General features: G+C 44.2%; 1 protein-coding gene across 2 annotated transcripts in view; it reads left to right on the top strand.

The window, feature by feature from the left end:
- Positions 1-15,831, top strand: part of SLC7A1 (solute carrier family 7 member 1) — a 22,419-nt gene extending 6,588 nt beyond the window's left edge. The window contains exons 3-11 of one of the 2 annotated variants that reach the window (XM_026049798.1): positions 483-657; positions 2,951-3,075; positions 4,833-5,055; positions 5,902-6,041; positions 7,187-7,289; positions 8,830-9,041; positions 9,398-9,546; positions 11,679-11,787; positions 13,452-13,739. In XM_026049798.1, the coding sequence (XP_025905583.1) occupies positions 483-657; positions 2,951-3,075; positions 4,833-5,055; positions 5,902-6,041; positions 7,187-7,289; positions 8,830-9,041; positions 9,398-9,546; positions 11,679-11,787; positions 13,452-13,561 (1,346 nt within the window). In that variant the 3' untranslated portion in view covers positions 13,562-13,739. Of the gene's footprint in view, positions 1-482; positions 658-2,950; positions 3,076-4,832; positions 5,056-5,901; positions 6,042-7,186; positions 7,290-8,829; positions 9,042-9,397; positions 9,547-11,678; positions 11,788-13,451; positions 13,740-14,139 lie in introns of those variants that run through there. The other variant, XM_026049799.1, reaches the window with a different exon arrangement.
- The last annotated feature ends 2,068 nt before the right edge of the window (positions 15,832-17,899 follow it).

Raw genomic sequence — 17,899 nt, 5'->3', positions numbered from 1 at the left:
TTTTTTTTTTTTTTTGTAAAATCTGCATTTAGCAGAGCCCTCTAGAGCACTGTCCTTTGGAAAAAAAAAATACCGCTTGCAATATTTCCTGCCAGGACCCTGAGTTTGCAGGAGCCGTGGTCTGTGGATGGAGCTGTGGCTCTGTCTAAATGGCAGCCTAGCGCCATGAGGTGACCTGAGCTAGGGCTGGAGCTGCTGCAAGCAGCCAACCTGCACTAGCAGAGCACTGTGTGTGGGGCAAACACCGAGTGGAAGTGCTGGGGGAGAAGGTGGTAGGTCGGGCAGTTGTAATAYGTGGGCTGCAGCCCCCATCCTCCTTGCTGGTGAATTTGTGCTTGCCCARCCTTGGCTGGCTGGCTTTGTGGGGAGACAAGGGCAACATCCTTATTTCAGCTCTTCTGCTTCCAGAAAGTAAGCTCTCCTGTTTGTAACTGTGTTATTTTTATGCATGCTGCTGACTGCCCCTGTGTTGTTTTTCCCAGGACTCTTAGTTTTTGGAGTGAAGGAGTCTGCCCTGGTGAACAAGGTGTTCACGTGCATCAACATTCTCGTTCTCGGCTTTGTCATGGTATCGGGCTTCGTGAAAGGATCTATTAAAAACTGGCAGCTGACTGAACAGGACATATACAACATCAGCCACGGCACTCACGGAGACAAGTGGGTTGGACTTTTTCTTTTCAGCTCTAAAACTGCTGTGTTTTTCAGTTCCAAGTTTATAAGGATGCCTTGGGCAGTGATACCCTCAAAATTCGTCAAGGGGGTTGCTGCTTTCTTCACCAGAAGCTCTGGGGGACAAGGCAGGTTTCTGTGGGAGTTTGTAGAAAGCAGCATAGCCTGATGAGCCGAAACCAAAAGGAGACAGATAGCCTGAATGGAGATCCTGCTGGTTAAGTGACCCTTTCCAGCATCATAACAAATATGGCACATAATTTTGAAAAAAAAAWWWWWTTTATGTTTTTTTATATAACTTCATACTGAAGTCTAYACCATACAGGCTCTGGTTCCTTTCTGAAACCATTGCCAAATAAAACTTATGTGGCACCTTTGGACAGTTGGGCAAGCTGCCGTAGTACCTTTGGAGACTTTGTCCTAAATGCCTCAGTAAAAAGGAAAGCAAGTTGCAGGTTATTTTAGTGCATTGCAGCCAGCTTATCAGAAATCCATTTTTAATGACATTTTGTCGCTTTGCCCAAATCCTTTCCCCATGCACAAGGCCCTAATGAAGGAGCTGGATGGGTTGCCAGTGATACAGGGCTCTTCGTTTTTGTCTGAGACTGTGCAACACAGACCCCTTGCTCTGTCTTTTAAGCATCTCCATGTAACTCCATTTAGTCCTGGCTTGTTACCTGAGCCCTTCTGGGGGCCTGCAGGGAAGCAGAGTTTGGCACTAGCTGGAGAAATTCATACATGTTTCATGGGTCAGTTTGGCTTGGTGGGTTTCATGGGTCAGTTTGGCTTGGGTACAAACAAGCCACTTATTGAGACTTGGAGAAGTTTGGCCTATTATGAATATTTTTTCCAACAAATAAATTGCTTCTATAGGAAAAAAAAGCCCCGTCCTCTTTCCCTAATTCTCTTCTTGAGTAATTACCAATTAGTACAGTAGCTGCTCAGTGTAACTGTAGCATTTGTACCCACAACACTTGTTTTTGTAAAATGTATCTAAGAATTTATTTTACTCTGCCATCATTTCCAGAATAATCCACATTTGGGTTGTTTGGGCTATTTCTATAAATAAGAGGCAAGTTTTCATATAAGTCTCAGCTGGACTTCTACAGCCAAGGGAGTTGAAATGCCTATACCTGATTAGGCTCTCAGATCTGGGATTTACATTTATTTAATTGAATTATTCTTTTCCTTGAATTTTGAGTGGCCAAAGTTACTTGAACTGAAGGGTATTTTATGCACATGTGACTCAAACCAGGCACATGATCCAGAATGCACTGAAATCAGGTGGAGCCTGCCTGTTAACTTTAATGAACTTTGGATCAGGCTCAGCAAGGCATTTGCCTGCCTTATTAATAATGAGATTACATTTTGCAGTTTTGCCTGCACACACAAGTGGGATGGTTTTGTCTTGTTAGGATGAAGAATAATGTCATGTTTTGAAATGTAAATATACATRTATTTTTTTCTGACATTTAGGACTCTTCTACCTTGCCATATTTCTCATGTTCAGTACTCAGGGAAATTTGTTTTCTTGCTTATTGTTACCTGCAAATGATGATTTTCTCTCTGTTGTCAGCTTGCTGCCACCATTTCRTGTTTCTGGAGACACATTTGCTGTGCTTCACAAACTTAATGCTAGTGCTGTGCTTTAGGCATGGTCTGYTTGAGAGCTTGTGCTCCTACCAGCGATGCAGGCTCCTCTCCCCCATCAGGGGTGCAGGCAGGGCTTGGATATGAGCCTGTCACAGTCAATTTTCAAGGTCAGGATTCAGGATTGAGCTCATTTGAGAGAGGCACAACATTCTGAATTGCTCTCTGATGTGTACTTATTTACAATTTACCTTAGTCCATTTTARGTGAAAACCATATGATTTAAATTTCTTTTTCTTCTTTTTTTTTTCAGAATTGCATGCTGTGCTTTTTCAAGAGCTTTATTATAATAAACACATGTAAATGTGCATATATGCATGCACATGGTAATATCAGAAGTACTTTAATCTTCATTATTTTCTCTCTCTGTCTTCACCAAGACATTTTTATCCTAATAGATATGAGCTATAGACATAAACCATGACCATATTTTTTAAAATGCACTTCCCAGCCTGTTGCAAATTGCAGTAATGGGTAGGGCTTAACATTTTGCCTGATGTTTGTGTGCTGGCTGTGAGAAAAAGAGAAAATATTCCTCTGAATTCCMACCTGGATTTTGCTGTGAGCTGTGTGAATGTGTGTCTTGTTCCCAGCTGGGCAGTATCTTCTAACCAAGTGCCATGCCTTGCAGTCAAACACAGGGAGAAAAGCTTTATGGTGTTGGAGGCTTTATGCCCTATGGATTGAATGGAGTCCTCTCAGGGGCAGCCACGTGTTTTTATGCTTTCGTGGGATTTGACTGCATTGCCACCACAGGTAAGAGGGAGAAAGTCTACATTCCTGTTCTGCTTTTGCTGGTAAATGACTGGTTTTCAGTAGTGTTACACGGGGTGGCGCTGGGCAGTGGGCAATTCAGGACACAGTGTTCRTTAGCCCTCTGAAGCTCAGCCCCAAATACATTTTTGGCTCAGCTGTCTCCTTATTCTCACAGTGCTAAATATGTCACAAGTCCCTTGGTGCCTGACTGCTAGCTAGCTTTGACTTACAGCTGCTGTGGCAAACAGCTAGACCTTGTAACCCACAAARGCAGCTCTCTGTCCTACTTTGCCTGCAGGACCCAATTCCATGGGTCTTTGCTGATGGCACTAACCCAATCAGACCCCACAGTAAGGCACCTGGAGAGAAAACAAAGAAAAAACATATTCAGATGCCTCAAATGATTGACAGAGTTTGAACCTCTAACTCCAGATTGATCTTTTAATCAACAGCTTATTCTGGAGTAGGATGTTTAAGTGCCTTCAGCTCARTATGTTCTCCCTGGCTTGGAATATTTAAAGAATCAGGAGAAGAGGAACTCTTTGAGCRGGAGTTTGCAAGTTAAAGCAGTTGCTTGAAATAGGAATCTCCCAGAGTTCAGAGATCTCCTTTTGAGAGAGCAGCCTTCAGCAGTGACTGATTTCTACTGGCTTGTAAGAATCTCAGTTTCCCAGAGAAGGAAAGGAATCTCCTCACTTTCCTGTCTATTAAGAACTAAGCTGTTTCAAAGCTGGRCCAGAAGGAGAAGATCATCACAAAGATAGATAAATCAGGAGTGCTTCATGTTGTAAGAAGCCTGAAAAACTGTGGCTCCATTACTCCAGCTAACCCAAGAGCTTCTCCCTGGAAGAGAAGCATATCCATCTAGTTTTATGGGGTCTAGTTATGGGTCAGTGTAGTGTCCAGTTCCTCCCTACTTATGAAATGGCAAAGATCAGAAGYTCTAGACTGAGCACTGGAAGAGGTTGCCCAGAGAAACTGCCTAGTTGCAATTCCATGCAATGTGCTAGGTGACCCTGCTTGAAGAGGGAGGTTGAACTAGAGGTTCTCYGAGGGTTCCATTCCTACATCAAGCATTCTGTGATTCCATGAGTGGTTCTGGAGGGGAATGCTCAAAATTATTTCTTAACTAAACAGAGCCTGAATTTTTGTTACACATTCTTCTCAAGTTGGTTGCCCATAAGAAAGGGAGAAAGTCTCCCTTTTCCATAAGAAAGGGAGAAAGTCTCCCTTTTCCATAAGAAAGGGAGAAAGAGGGATTTTCAAAGATCCATATGATTGTAAGATGCTGTGCAAACTCTCATTTTCCCTAGAACTAGGCACATGTGTCGCTGATTTTGCAATTTCACATTTTTGGTGGAAGTGCCAACTTAAATTCTCCCTCCAGTGTTTGCTTCCCAACTGCACGATAATTTGTTGTTCCGTCGGTTGTGACTGCTGAACTGTTTGGGGGACCACAATGTCAGTGGGATAGTAGGAGTAACTGGAAATAAAAATAACCTTCTTAGAATAAGGACTGCTTTTAGTTTATAAGGCCTCCCTGTCAGAAGAAGTGACAAGAGCAACAGAAGTAGGGGCAAGCGGCCAGGGTGATGAATGTGAAGTGGTTTCTTAAGGCCATGATCAGTAGGCAACTCSACAGAGGCGAAGTGCAGCCTCCTGCTCACAGAGCCTTTGAAAGCCCCATCCAGAATGTGTTAGAATGGGATGAAGTTCATTGTTGTCATTTACCTGATACTTCAGTTTCTTGTTTCTAGGTGAGGAGGTAAAAAACCCTCAGAAGGCCATTCCCATTGGCATCGTGGCATCTCTGCTCATCTGTTTTGTTGCTTACTTTGGTGTGTCAGCTGCTCTCACGCTCATGATGCCTTATTATCAGCTGGATACCAACAGCCCTTTACCCAATGCCTTTAAATATGTAGGCTGGGATGGAGCCAATTATGCTGTGGCTGTTGGTTCATTGTGTGCGCTTTCGACAAGGTAGGACACTGCTCTCCTTCTGTATTTATCAAGACAAATGTGTTTCTCCAGCTCCTTTTTAAAATGACATGTGTTAGAGCTCAGTTCTTGTCCACCTTCTCCGTCTTCCCTCATTTCTCCAGTTCTACCTTGTACTATTAGCAGAGAAATTGAGTTCAGGGATGAGATTCTGATTTGTTGACTTCAGAAGGGTTTCATCCTATGATAGATGACAGAGATGTGCTTGGCCAGTATCACTTCAGAAGCTCCCATCCTAGAAGCGAACCAAACAGGAGCATCTCTTGAATATAAGCCTGGTTCAATGACTRAGTCATGGAGGCAGCTATGGAGTGCAAGCACAGTCTGCCTGGAAGACATCCTGGCCTGCTGGGTGGCAAGCAGAGCTGTTGAGGTACTGCAGGGTGCATCTTCTGCAACATACAGGGATTGCCATACCCAGGGCTGTCTTTCTGCATCTTGACAGCRTGACAGCCATCTGGATGAGAAGCAGGGCAGGCTGAAGGCAGAATACATCATGTTCTCTTGTACTTTTGAGACCTGTTGCTTTAGAACAACTTAAATATAGTTAATTAGCAGGTGATAGTGGCTTGGAGTGGTTATATTTATCTTGCCGTAAAATCTGTCCGTTTCTGTACCTCATGGCTAGATTTAGATTTAAGTTTGCAGCTCAGTTGTCAGCTATCAGCAACATGGGTGTTTGGAGGGGGTGGTTGAAGGAGAAGCTGAAGGGAATGAAAGCCACTGCCACCTGTTCTGTGTTTGTACTGCCATAAAGATGCTTCCTTTGTGAGCCTGGGCTCAGCGTGAGGTAATATAAGTGGATTATTTCTCCCTCTGTGTCCTTAGTCTCCTTGGCTCCATGTTTCCGATGCCTCGAATAATTTATGCCATGGCAGAAGATGGGCTGCTCTTTAAATTTTTGGCTAAAATCAATGAGAAAAGAAAAACTCCAATAATTGCAACAGTGACGTCAGGGACTATTGCAGGTAAGATCCAAAAGATTTGCAGGAATGAGTAGAAAGAAAGCACAAACTTGTCATAGGAGCAGGCAAGCTGCTGTGCTCTAACCTGCTTACTTAACTGCTGTGCTTCACAACACGACTTCACAGGAAATGTTTTGGCTGCCCTACAGTGCAGGGCCTGGGCGAGCTGGGCAGCTCTCTGTGTGCCCATGCCCCCTTGTTGGAGCCCTCTGCTGACGTCCTCTCTCCCACCAAGAGTCGCCTTCATCCACTCCCTGTGCACTCTGCTGCCCTTAAAAATAATGAGCCCCCTGTGGTGGGGAGCCCGCTGTGCCCCCGGCTCCGAGGGGCTGCTGGGGATATCACGCACAGCCTGTAGGTAAGCTGCTCAGCAGAGGATGCCAGGACAGCTAGAGACAGGCAGATGGGCCCTGTGGCAATGGCATTTGTTAATCAGTCACAGCTGGTGGTATTCCTCTCCTCTCCTTCCATCCTGCGCTCCACAGGAACATGGGAATTAAGTCTTCCAGATAACGAAGATCAGCTTACGTTGTCTCACAGCCATCCCTTTCCTCCAAATAATTCACAAGCAGGCCAGTATTGCAGCTTTCCCTGTACTACTGCTTTAAATCCGGGATAAGCCACTGGTCGTAGGATGTGCTGTGTTTGAGGAGTGGTTGCCACATCGTCCCGTTGGGCTCTAAGCCCTTGTGAAACGTTTCAACCTCCTGCAGGGGCAGCTTGGGCCCTGCTGAGTTTGGCACAGCTGCTTCTCGGGCACTTTTCTTCAGGGAGCCTTGAATCAAGTCAGGGTAATAAAGAACCGGACAAAATAAAAACCTTAGCAAGAGCCCCAGKCTGCCTTCTGCAATGGGAGTGTTTCAGCACGCCTTGCTTCAGCACACCCATTTCAGAAGGGCAGTCTGGTATTTACTGTAATAAATGTGCTTTTGGTTTCGGTTAGTGGCAGCCGGTGAGGCTCAGAGCCTTGCAAGGCCTTTGGGGTTCAAGCATGCTTGAGTCATGCCTTATGGAGCGGCTCGAATTCCTTGCTGAATCCTGAGAAAGTCACATTTTGTCGGCTTTACCCCTTACACTGCTGAAATGTGGCTGCTCCACAGTGGTACTGATGTTTTTCTTCCCTCTTTCGCCTTCTCCTCCTTCCACAGCTGTTATGGCCTTTCTCTTCGACTTGAAAGATCTGGTGGATCTCATGTCTATTGGGACTCTCCTGGCTTATTCCTTGGTGGCAGCCTGCGTATTGGTGCTGAGGTATGGAGAAAGAAATAGTTCCTCTTTTGCCACATAGACAAAAATCCACCCAAGGCAGTCAGATACCCTTGTCATTTTGGTAGACTCAGTGAAACTGTGAACATCCCCATCTACTCCTGTGGAGGACTTGTTTCTTCAGCTTCATGGGGCAACGAGCTGACTGGATCTGCAATGGAATCCTCTGAACTTGGTTTTGCCTTRGCCCACCACTGCAGTGGTCAAACCTGGAGTCTCCTGGAAGATGTACCTATGGGTGGGGTGAGAGGAGGGTGCTCTGAGTGTCCACATCATCATTGCTCTTGATCTGCACGGGGACTACAGCCTCTGGTTGCATTGTCTTTTGGAAAGACGCAAGGGAAAAGGCTGGTAGGGGATATTTCTGTCCTACTGGAGCCTCCTGAAGGCCTTTTACCTGCTCCCAGCAAATGCACAGAGCTAAGAACTGCCTCTCAGCTGGAGAAAGGCTGAACTGTAGTTCCTTTGCTCTGAGCCTGTGTTGTCCGTCCTGCCTCGCTCACTGCCCAAAGTTTGAGGATTTTCCTTGCCCCTGTTGCATTTTATCTGTTTTCCCAGTCCCCGCTTCTCCATAAAGCTCTAAATGGCTTCTTAATTTGTATTTGCAGGCTTTTGTGTCTGTCATATAGAGTGCAATGGATTTGTCACCAGGATTTAGCCTTTCCCCTTTCATAGGTTTCTGTATGAGACAGCATTTCACTGGTCAGCACATTTCACAAATGCCCTTGTCCCAAATGCATTCCCTCAGAAACAATTTTAAGGGGTCTTTTGTAGGGACCCTTTCCTTTACTCAGGCTTGTGGCAAGGGAAGGGAAGGGAAGGGAAAACTTGCTTTAAAGGAGGTTTAAGATTGGAAGAGTAGTTTTTCTATACAAATCTGCCTGTGCATCAAGGCCCCCCTTGAATGAGATACTGTCTACCCATACAACAGAAAAAAATACATATATATTTATAGTTCTTACTTCACCCCTTTGTTCCCAGTGTGGCAGCAGACAAACTAACAGAAGAAACTGAAAGTAGGAGCCCTGAGCCCCAGGAGCAGCACTTTGTGATCAGCAGCTGCCAGGGTGTGATATCTGCTGAGATGTTAGTTCAGCTGCCTTTACTCCAAAACACTGTAGCTSAACTACCAGAGATAAAAGGCCTGAAAAGCACCCTTCTCCTGCAAGTCTTCACTGCTCTTGCCCAGCCATGTGTTGGTGATATCAGTGATGTGGTTTATGAAAGACCAGGTTATCCAGCTTAAAACAGTTACGAAGTTCCTGCTAATTTTTAGGCCATGAAAGTGGGCCATATTTACTTCCATAACGGCCACAATATTCCTCAGTTTTTCCCCTGAAACAGAAGGCTGCAGACAATGTGTGTGACTACAGTGTCTGAAACTATAATCAGTGATTGCTATATAGTATAGTATAGCGATCACTATAGTGATCTGGGGAGCAGTTATGCTTATCTGTGTGGCTTTTAAATGAGCAGTACTCTGTGCCAGGGCAACAACCTCTTTGTTTCATTCCCCTTTTCCTAGGTATCAGCCAGAGCAGCCTAACTTGGCCTACCAGATGGCTAGAACAACAGAGGAGACGGATAACAACGAGTCTATAAGCACGAGTGAATCTCAGGCAGGATTTCTGCCAGAAGAAGAGGAGAAATGTTCCCTCAAAGCCATATTATGTCCCCCAAACTCAGACCCTTCCAAATTCTCTGGCTATGTGGTGAATGTCTCAACCTTCATCATTGGTAAGCACTGGGCTCTGCAGCTTAGGGGCAGTGAAACAGTTGGTTGGCCTTGGATTCACTGTTAAGGGAAAGCTCACTTGTAACTGGTTATTTGCAAGTTTGATAAACTCTTGTAAAGGACAAGGTGAAGACAAATCTAACATTAAATTTGTCACTTGAAAAGGAGTGTTGGGTGTACCCCATGACCAAGGGATGTTGGGTGTACAGGGGACAGGGTATTTCTCTTAAAGTTGGCTTTTTCTTGATTTGCAGTTCGTTTGACAAGTTTTCACATTATTTGTTTTTTTTTTTTATTGTTTCTTTGTTTTGTTTTATTCCTTAAAAAAAAATCAATATGTTTTGGTGTCTGTTTACAGGTTTCCTTATTGTGGGTAGCTGTATCTTGACTGCCCTTGAGCCGAGCATTCTGATAAAGACTGTGTGGATCATTGCTGCAATCCTTGCTCTTATTGTCAGCTTCATTATATGGAAACAGCCTGAAAGCAAAACCAAGCTCTCCTTTAAGGTGAGTGTCTCAGAAGTGTGGCTAGGAGTTTATTGTTTGGGTGCTGATTACAGGAGGAAAGGCATGTTGGCCTGTATCAGAATGAGRGACTTGGCCAAGTGCACAGGATGGGAATACAAGTCTCACATGAAGTTTTCCATGTAGGTTTGCAGTGTATCTGGTGGTTTGAGCTTCTCAGCTAGTGTGGCTGCAAACTTTCAGTGTCTCCTGACATAAGGGATGTCCAGTCAGAGCCAAGCTGAATCTCCAAGGATGATTCCTTAAGCTCAAACATCAGTGTAGCTCTTGAGAGGGAGAGAGAGATCTCGTGCTCTCCTCAGTAGACTGCAAAGTGCAGCACAGTGTAGGAAACACTGTGGCAAGCAGTACCCCAGGGACACAAACAGATTTAGTGAGGAAAGACAGACTGAAAGAATTAGTTGAAAGCTTTTAGCATGGGAAAAACACAGGTGGTAAGGACAGCAGGGATAATAGAGGACCTGGGGAGAGAGGACCACTGAAAGGTAAATGGCCCTGGGGTCCAGCAGAAGCTTGGAGGGCAGAGTCTGGTTCAGAGATGTGGTCAGAGCCAGAAGTCTTATCATACTGATTTCAGGCTATTTTTCGAATTTATCGAGATCACTGTGAGTTCTAATCATATCCTTCAAACTATTCTCATTTTGATTGCTCTTCAATTACAGTTTTTCAGCAGATGCTCAGATTTGAATACTTTAATCCAACCASAGTTTCCCAGATTTCTGTTTGCAGCCATTTGGGGCATATAGCCCCAGAAGTGGAAGCAGAAGTGGCCAAGAGCAGAAAATTCAGGAATGGTCATCTAGACTCTTTTTGCTGAACTTGCCTCTGAGATGGTCTCTCTGCCTTGCACTCAGCATATTCTACCTCCATTTTCTGCTTTAGCCACTATCCTGTCGAAGAAAATAAAAACCAGACATGTCACTGGTGAATCTGCAGCAGCTATTTCTTATCTCCGTGTTATCTTCTAGGCATTTACAGCCTGCTCAGTATTTTTTCTTGAAATTCTCTCTGGGAATCCAAGGCTTACTGCTTTGTTCCCCAGTTATTTCTGTGTATGTCTTTCTAATAGGTAATTTGTCTCCTCTCTCCAGTACCTGGAGACCTTACTGGCCTACCAAAAAGCTTTCAGAGATGCTTATAATTGGTCCAAGGATTATTTTTGTGATTTCTAGCTGCATACTTCACCCCTCTAAGGAAATTGCATTGGTCCCTACTGACTTGACAAGGTCTCATTTAGAAAAATATTCTATTCCTATATCCTATTCCTAATCCATGTGCCAGTCTACTCCTCAAATTATGGTTCTGTTGAGCAACTGGCCACCATAAATGTTTCTTTTTGTGTGTGTGAAACTTAAATTAAAACAAGCTTACAGCATTTCAGACTGTTTCTTTTTGTACATCCTTTTTTCTCTGAGTGAAGGAAATTTTCTTCATTTTCTTCTTAGTGTCAGCATATTCACAGACCTTTGTATTATTGCCAGTTATGGCTCTGGTAGTTTCTTGTTTCTCATTTTGTCTCTACAGGCCTTATGTTCTGATTTTTGCATTTCGGCTTTACTGAATCACTTGTTTKCTTCTCAGATCATTAAAGTACTCCTGATGCTGCTTCACTAGGCTCTTTATTTCCTATATATTCTCTATATTTCCTGTAGCTCTGTGATGATTTTCAGTTGTACTTTTACTGCTTTCTGTTAGAATTCTGAATTCCCTTTTACATTCTTGCTACGTCTTGACCTACCAAGGTTCCTCAGGTCTGTCCTTCTGACAGTGCTCCCTGCCCTCTTCKGTTCCCTAATAGCTACCTGTCATGATGTTCTCCTTKTTTTTTCTCYTCCTCTCCTTCCCCCACAGGGTTTTTCCCAGATGAAGTTTGCCTGTTTCCTTCTTTCAAAACACAAAACAGGCAGAACTGTTCTTAAGATGGAGTGCAGCAGGCAGTTTTCACATCAGTCTCACATCTTATCCTGCATTTTGATCTAACTTGGTCTTTTCTAGGATCTGGCAGCCAGAGAGCTGTTAACAGGCATCACTTGCTGTTTACAGGGAAGTCATGACCTTGCCTGTCTATTTATCTGTCCTATGAGTGTAATTTATCCATCTTTTTTTTTTTTCAGGTACCTCTTTTGCCTCTTCTTCCTATTGTGAGTATTTTTGTGAATGTTTACCTCATGATGCAGCTAGATATAGGCACATGGATACGATTTGCAGTCTGGATGCTCATTGGTGAGTTTAACAGAGGGAAAAAAGAACATTCATTTAAAGTTATTTGAATTTATTAACCATAGATTTCCTGTAGCATTCTAGGGAAGGATTTTACACTCTCATCATCCTTGGGTAATCATATTGACTTTACTGAAGCCATTCAGGTGGCATATCTCAAGCTTTGTGTTAAATTTAAGTGTCAAGAAACTTTTTATGTTGGCAAAMCTACATATGAGCCATCTTGTGCATTGTTCCTGTAATAACCTCCTTTGCAGCTCTATAAAAAATGAAGCAAATGTTAAGCAAATGTTATCCTTTTTTCACCATTTTATGGGAAGAGGAAGATCTTAACCAGTATGTGGTATGTGTCTGTGATTGCCTCATGRCTTTCTGGTGATCTTTAAGGCTTTAAGGGCTTTATCAGGATACTTTTTTATAGCTTCTGTCTTTAGTGGTAGAAAGACTTGGAGGATCTAAGAGGTAAGAATCAAGGATGGCTTCCTGAAGTGACTGCCTGTTGCTTTGCTCTGGGCCTGGTCAAGGCAAACTCCAGGTAGCTCCCCTTTTTGCCCATGTCCAGTTTCTATAGTAACCTCCTTCCCTATTCCAATAATTTTACCTAGGAAAGTTGACACTTTCCCAAGGTGTCCTGATCTGAGGCTATCCCAAGAATATAAAAGCATTGCCTTATGCAATGGGAGACAGAGATTAACCCAAAACTTCTGTGTAAACCTCCTGCCTTTAACTTGTGAAATTCTCAGGATACCTGACTTCAAGGTATTGCCCTTTGGATATCAAAACCTGACAACATGTGGAAGGGGGACCTGTTAGATATGTGTCTCTCCCTGACGCAAATCTGTGTTAAAAGGCAGAGCAATAGAATGGCTGTGAGTCCAGGAGCAAGGTATGCACATTGAATAGTCTGAGTAGACTTGAGTTTGAGCTTTTAAATTTTTTTTTYGCTGCCAGTTTTATCATCTGGATTAAAATCTTGATTATAATCTTACTGATGAACTCTTACTGAGTTCTGAGAAGTGGTAGTAAGGAAGTACATGTGTGTATGTGTGTGTTTAACCCGATAAATGTGTGTGTATATAGTACTTTTGCTTCCTTAGTTTAATGAGAACTGCTCACTCATTGCACAAGGGGCAGTACAACCTTCCTTGTCTGCTGAGCTTGGATTGCCATCCAAGTGATGAGGCTGGTTCTTCCTGAGCTGGAGAATCTGAGCTCTGTCCTAGGATATTCAGATAACAGATACAGGAAGAAGGCAGAATTTGTCGTGGTAAAAATGATGATGTTTGATTAGCATCAATTGCACTCATTTTTTATTGCAACAAAGGCTGTTGGTACACACGTGGAGAGAGAAAGCTCTGTACAGAAGGCAAAGCATTGGATGGACTTGTTCAAAAACATGAGAAGTTTTGCATTCTGTCATCAACGCTGGTTTCTCTCTTATGTTTGGGGCAGGGATAGATCAATTTTTAAAGAATGACCTCTTAGGTTAATTTTGGTTTATTTTGTTTTTTTTTTTTTCCCCCTGGGGAAGATAGTAGTTGCCTGCTGCAACGTAGCCATCAGGATGGCTTCATTTACCCATGACTTAGCCCATTCCTGTAGATGTGAATAGTGGTTTCTGTTTCCTTATAGATCTAATGTTGCCCTTTCCACTTGGCTCCCCACAGGCTTTATCATCTACTTTGCCTATGGAATATGGCACAGCGTGGAAGCCACGTATTCRGCCTCAGCAGACACGGAGAGAAGCACGGACATTGGTTCGGAGAGCTGCAAATGACTCCRCGTTTGGCCTCAGGGCAACTGAGGAACTGCTGCAGGGAAGGAAGCTTTGTTGGGGAACCTGAAGTGTTTCATCTGGTTCATCAGTAATGCAGGAAGAATGAGGCAAAAGGTGGGAATCCCCAGCCTTGTTGCTGCAGCTTGCAGTTTGCTTAGTAGCACAGTTAAAAGGGATCCCGAGGAAAAAGCCACAGCTCTGGCACACTCCCGGCAACACTGTCAGCTAATCTGGGCCTACACGCTTCCCTTCCTCCCTCTCTTGGGGTTTTTTTTTTTTTTTTTCTTGCAATGTGTAGAAAGAAAACTGCTTCTGTGTGTCAGATAGATAACCTTAAATGCTGCTATGAAACCAGGCCTCACAAAGGTCCTTCTCTCAGTAACCCTGTGAATTACCTCCCCACGGATACTCTACTTGATTGTAAATGGGGCAGCTCTTGCGATGCTAATGCCATGCTTAGGTCAGCTGGTTCCTTCACCTGATGTGAGCTGTACCACGGGAACACACACAAAAGCCAAACCTATGCTTTCACCCAGTTAAGAAAGCACCTGCAAGGTTCACATTCTTTAAAATACCAGGTTTCGTGATTTTATTGTATTTAACGTTTTTAAGCTGATTAAGTACTCATATTCCTTATAGTGCACTGCTGCTGTGAAATGTTGGGAGGGTTTCTGGTCGCTGCTTGCCAGGTGAATGGCCATTTGCAAAAGTGCAGATGGTGCAGGACAGTGTTTCTGCTAACTGTGCACTCAGCAGAGGGTTTAGTCATAAAACTATTTGGTGCAAGTACTTGAATGGTTTTAATGGAACAGGTGTCTCCAAAGAGCCTTCCTACCTCTTCATGTCAGGACTTACTGATACCATTTCTAAAATGGGGGGTGGGGGTTGGCAAAAGTGCTTTTAAGCCCAGGTCTCAAGAAGGGCCCTGTTTTCCTTTCTGTGCATTCGTTTCATTTGAAATCAGTATAACTGCCACTAGAACAGGCCGCTTAAAATAAGAAGGAACTAAGAAGGAATTTGGCTATGAGAATTTGGTTAGGTTCAGTGGGTGAATCATATTCATGCCTCTAGAAAGAGATGTGTAGAAAGATCTTCAAAATCCTCTGGTGAACAGAATCTGAGAGTCTTGCAGCTTCTACCCCGTCCCCAAGTTGAAGGACATGAGGGTAGATAGTAGCTCCTTAACAGTGATGCCAATGGAGTGTGTAACTTTCTGCCCTGAAACAAAGCACCATGAGACTGAGGTCTGGCTTGCTGAGACAAGTGTTCTTGATGACACGGGACTTCATCTCTAGAAACAGGTTACTGACTTAGTCTGTGATCCTATTTGGAGCATGAGCGTGGGGCTCAGCAGAGCTTCCTGGTCTGTGTGCTTTATAAAATGATCAATAAAATATGCTCAAGTATGAGGAATGTGACACTGTGTGGGGCTGAGGGGGGCTCTGCTCCACCGGGCTAAGGCACCGTGCCCAGGCTAGGCTTGCAGCCTGGTTATGCTCCAGAGCTTGCCGTGAAGGGTGAGAAATTCAGAGCTATGAGCCCAGGGTCTGTGTTGAGTCAGCAATGCAGAGGTAGCCTTGATTTGGTTACAAGGTGAAAGGTTTTTTAATTCTCTCTAGTGCCGTATGTAAGTATGCAACTCCAAAACAGGCTTTCTGAAGCATCACAGTGGGGTGTTAAACCCACATAGTGGCAAAGCTTTAAATTTGTGCTTTAACTCGTCCTGGAAAATCTATCCCACACAGATACTGCAGAAACCCCCTCTAACTCTCTGAGGGATGCTGTCTTAGGTGTCCTCCACACTACTGCCCCTGAGGACCTGACAGTCTTTCCCSTGCTTGTCAGCACAGCTCTTCTCTGAGCAAGTGCTCTTCCCCCATCACGTAGGTGGAAAGCTGCAGATTGGATTCCTGAGCAATTTGGCCAAGGTCTCRCAGGGAATCTGGTGCAGCAGAAACAGGAACCAGATCTCCCAGAGCCTGCAGCCTGACCGTGGACCATCTCTCTTGAAGGTTTCCARGAGGGAATTAAAGGCCTGCTACCCACCTAGCAGGGTCTTGGCCTTCTTTTTTCTTAAACTGGGAGACTTTTCTTATCAGAGGTGGAATTAGAATTAATATGAGCATTACTGTGTGTGTGCATTTCCAATGCACTTTTTGACCGCAATTTCATATGCAAAATGAAAAGTTATGGTCTGCTGCAAATGCTGGGTCTTTACTGTCTGCCAAGGCTGTTTTCCTTGTGCTATATGAAGTCTTCTTCAAGCAAGGGAGAGAATATCAAAACTGAAATCCACTAGGTTGAGGTCTACCTTCTTAACACAAACTCATCACACTCCACAGCCTCCTGAAAAGCACTGAAGATGTGATATGAGGGTAAAAAATAAAAACTCAAAAGGGAAGTTTCCCATTGTACCAAAAATGTAGTTTTTTTTCCACCTTGGGTACCAAGTTCTGAGCAATTACCACATTTAGTGTGAAGGTTTGAAGGGGGTGAACTCTGACTGGTAGTGTGTTTCCAAAGAAAACTATTTAAAGATATGCAGGTTTCTTGCTGTATTTTTTTTTTTTTTTTTTTTAAATAAATGTTAAATTATTTTTATTGTCTACTTAGGGATCTGTTTTGGTGTTTATCTTCCATGACTGTATTTCTGCTTTTGTGGCATTTAATGGCAGCATTTAGAAGAAAGGGAAAGTCTTGATAGGGATCCTTTTCCATCAGTTTCATTTGCTCTGAGAAAGTTCATAGGAAAATCTTTCAGTTTCACCACCTTTTGTATTTGAATGTGCTCTTACCTGTACCAGTCCCAAAGCTACCTGCAAATTTGCTGTTGGGGATCAGAGCTCTTTAGTGCCATCTCCAACTCCTCCATCGTGATTTCCTCAACCTAATTGCTCCTCACCAAATACAAGATGCTGGAGAGAGTCCACAACCCTGTGCAGCGACAGGGAAGTCCAGGCCTCTCCTTGTATCTGCTTCTGCCTACTGAGCTAGCAGTGGGGACATCCTGTTTTCCTCTCTGTGTGACTTGCCCTGGAGAGGAGAACAGGAGTAGGACACAACTGCAGCTCCAGGCTCCTTCTCTATTCTTCTCATGGCTGCACCTGCCCCTTGCTTGTACATTTTGTAAGCTGAAAGGCAGGATTTGACCTCTTCCTAGGACAATGGCAATGACTTTGATGAAGGGGTGKTTTTTTTTATTTTATTTTTTATTGTCTTCTTTGCTTCCCTGCTGATGTCTGCATGTGACATAAATCGAGCCAGGTGTCTCCGAGCACATGCAAATGCTGCTATCATCTTGCTTTTGTGAACAATACGCCTGCACTCATTTGGGCTTTTCTTTGTAAATAGTTTCATAAATATTTTGCTTTGTTATTATAAGAATATTTTGTACAGATGCRGAGCATTTTACTATATGAAGAGGTGAGACTAGAGAAGCGATGCCTTTTCTAGGGCGCTTAGTGCAGGAATGTGTCCCTCTCTGGCGAAATTGAGAGATGTGACGAAAATGGCCTATTTGATTTTTCAAGGTAGGTTCTGGCCTGAAGGACTGACCTTGGTTTTTACTGAATTTGGTTGCTTCCAGCGTGCCAGGGTGAGGGGAGCCCCAGAGGGCAGGTTGGGCAGGACCTAGTGAGGGCGCGTGCCTCGCGGTGGTGGCCGCGGTGAGGTGGCTTCGCAGCCCATTGGTTCCTCATCCTGGGTTCCTCCTCGCTTTCACTGGGATGTTGGGAGCGTGGGAGGCAGCGTTGGGCTGCCCTTCCATAGGGAGSCCCATCCAGGTCTCGGATACAGGGTTCAGAGCTGGCTGAGGGGGCAGCCGCTCAGACGTGTCCCACTGGTCGCACCAGGGAGAAGGGGCTGCAGTGGGATGAACCTCTCACAGAAACACTGTTAATACTTAAAGGACTGAGGCTGTGAATGACAGAAGTGCTCTGCAGTCCCAGTTATTGCTGATAGGCAGGGCTTTGGAAGGGTGAAGTTTCCACTGGCAGGGCTTTCTGTTGGCACTTCTACCCCTCGCCCAACCCAGATGAAAACAAACCTTTATTCAYGGTGTACAGAGGGTTCCTATCGCTGGCCACTTCACACTGGGAAGCAGGGAGCTAATGCCTTTCCTCTTAACTCAGAGAACAGAAAGCAATACTGTGGAACATTGTGTTTTGTGGAATCAGCTTCTGTAGTGATTGTGTTGTATATATTAATCAGTGGGTTTTCTTAAATTCCTGCTAGAACAAGAACTTCTGCCCTGAGACAAACCCTTACACGTGAGCACTGCTGTCATGTGTCCAAGTGAATACACGGATCATGCTGGTCTTTCAGGCTCTGGGGACTTGT

Source organism: Nothoprocta perdicaria, unplaced genomic scaffold, assembly GCF_003342845.1.
Source record: "Nothoprocta perdicaria isolate Ctin4 unplaced genomic scaffold, notPer1 scaffold_62, whole genome shotgun sequence".
Taxonomy (NCBI): domain Eukaryota; kingdom Metazoa; phylum Chordata; class Aves; order Tinamiformes; family Tinamidae; genus Nothoprocta; species Nothoprocta perdicaria.
This window is presented reverse-complemented; position numbering and strand designations above follow the sequence as displayed.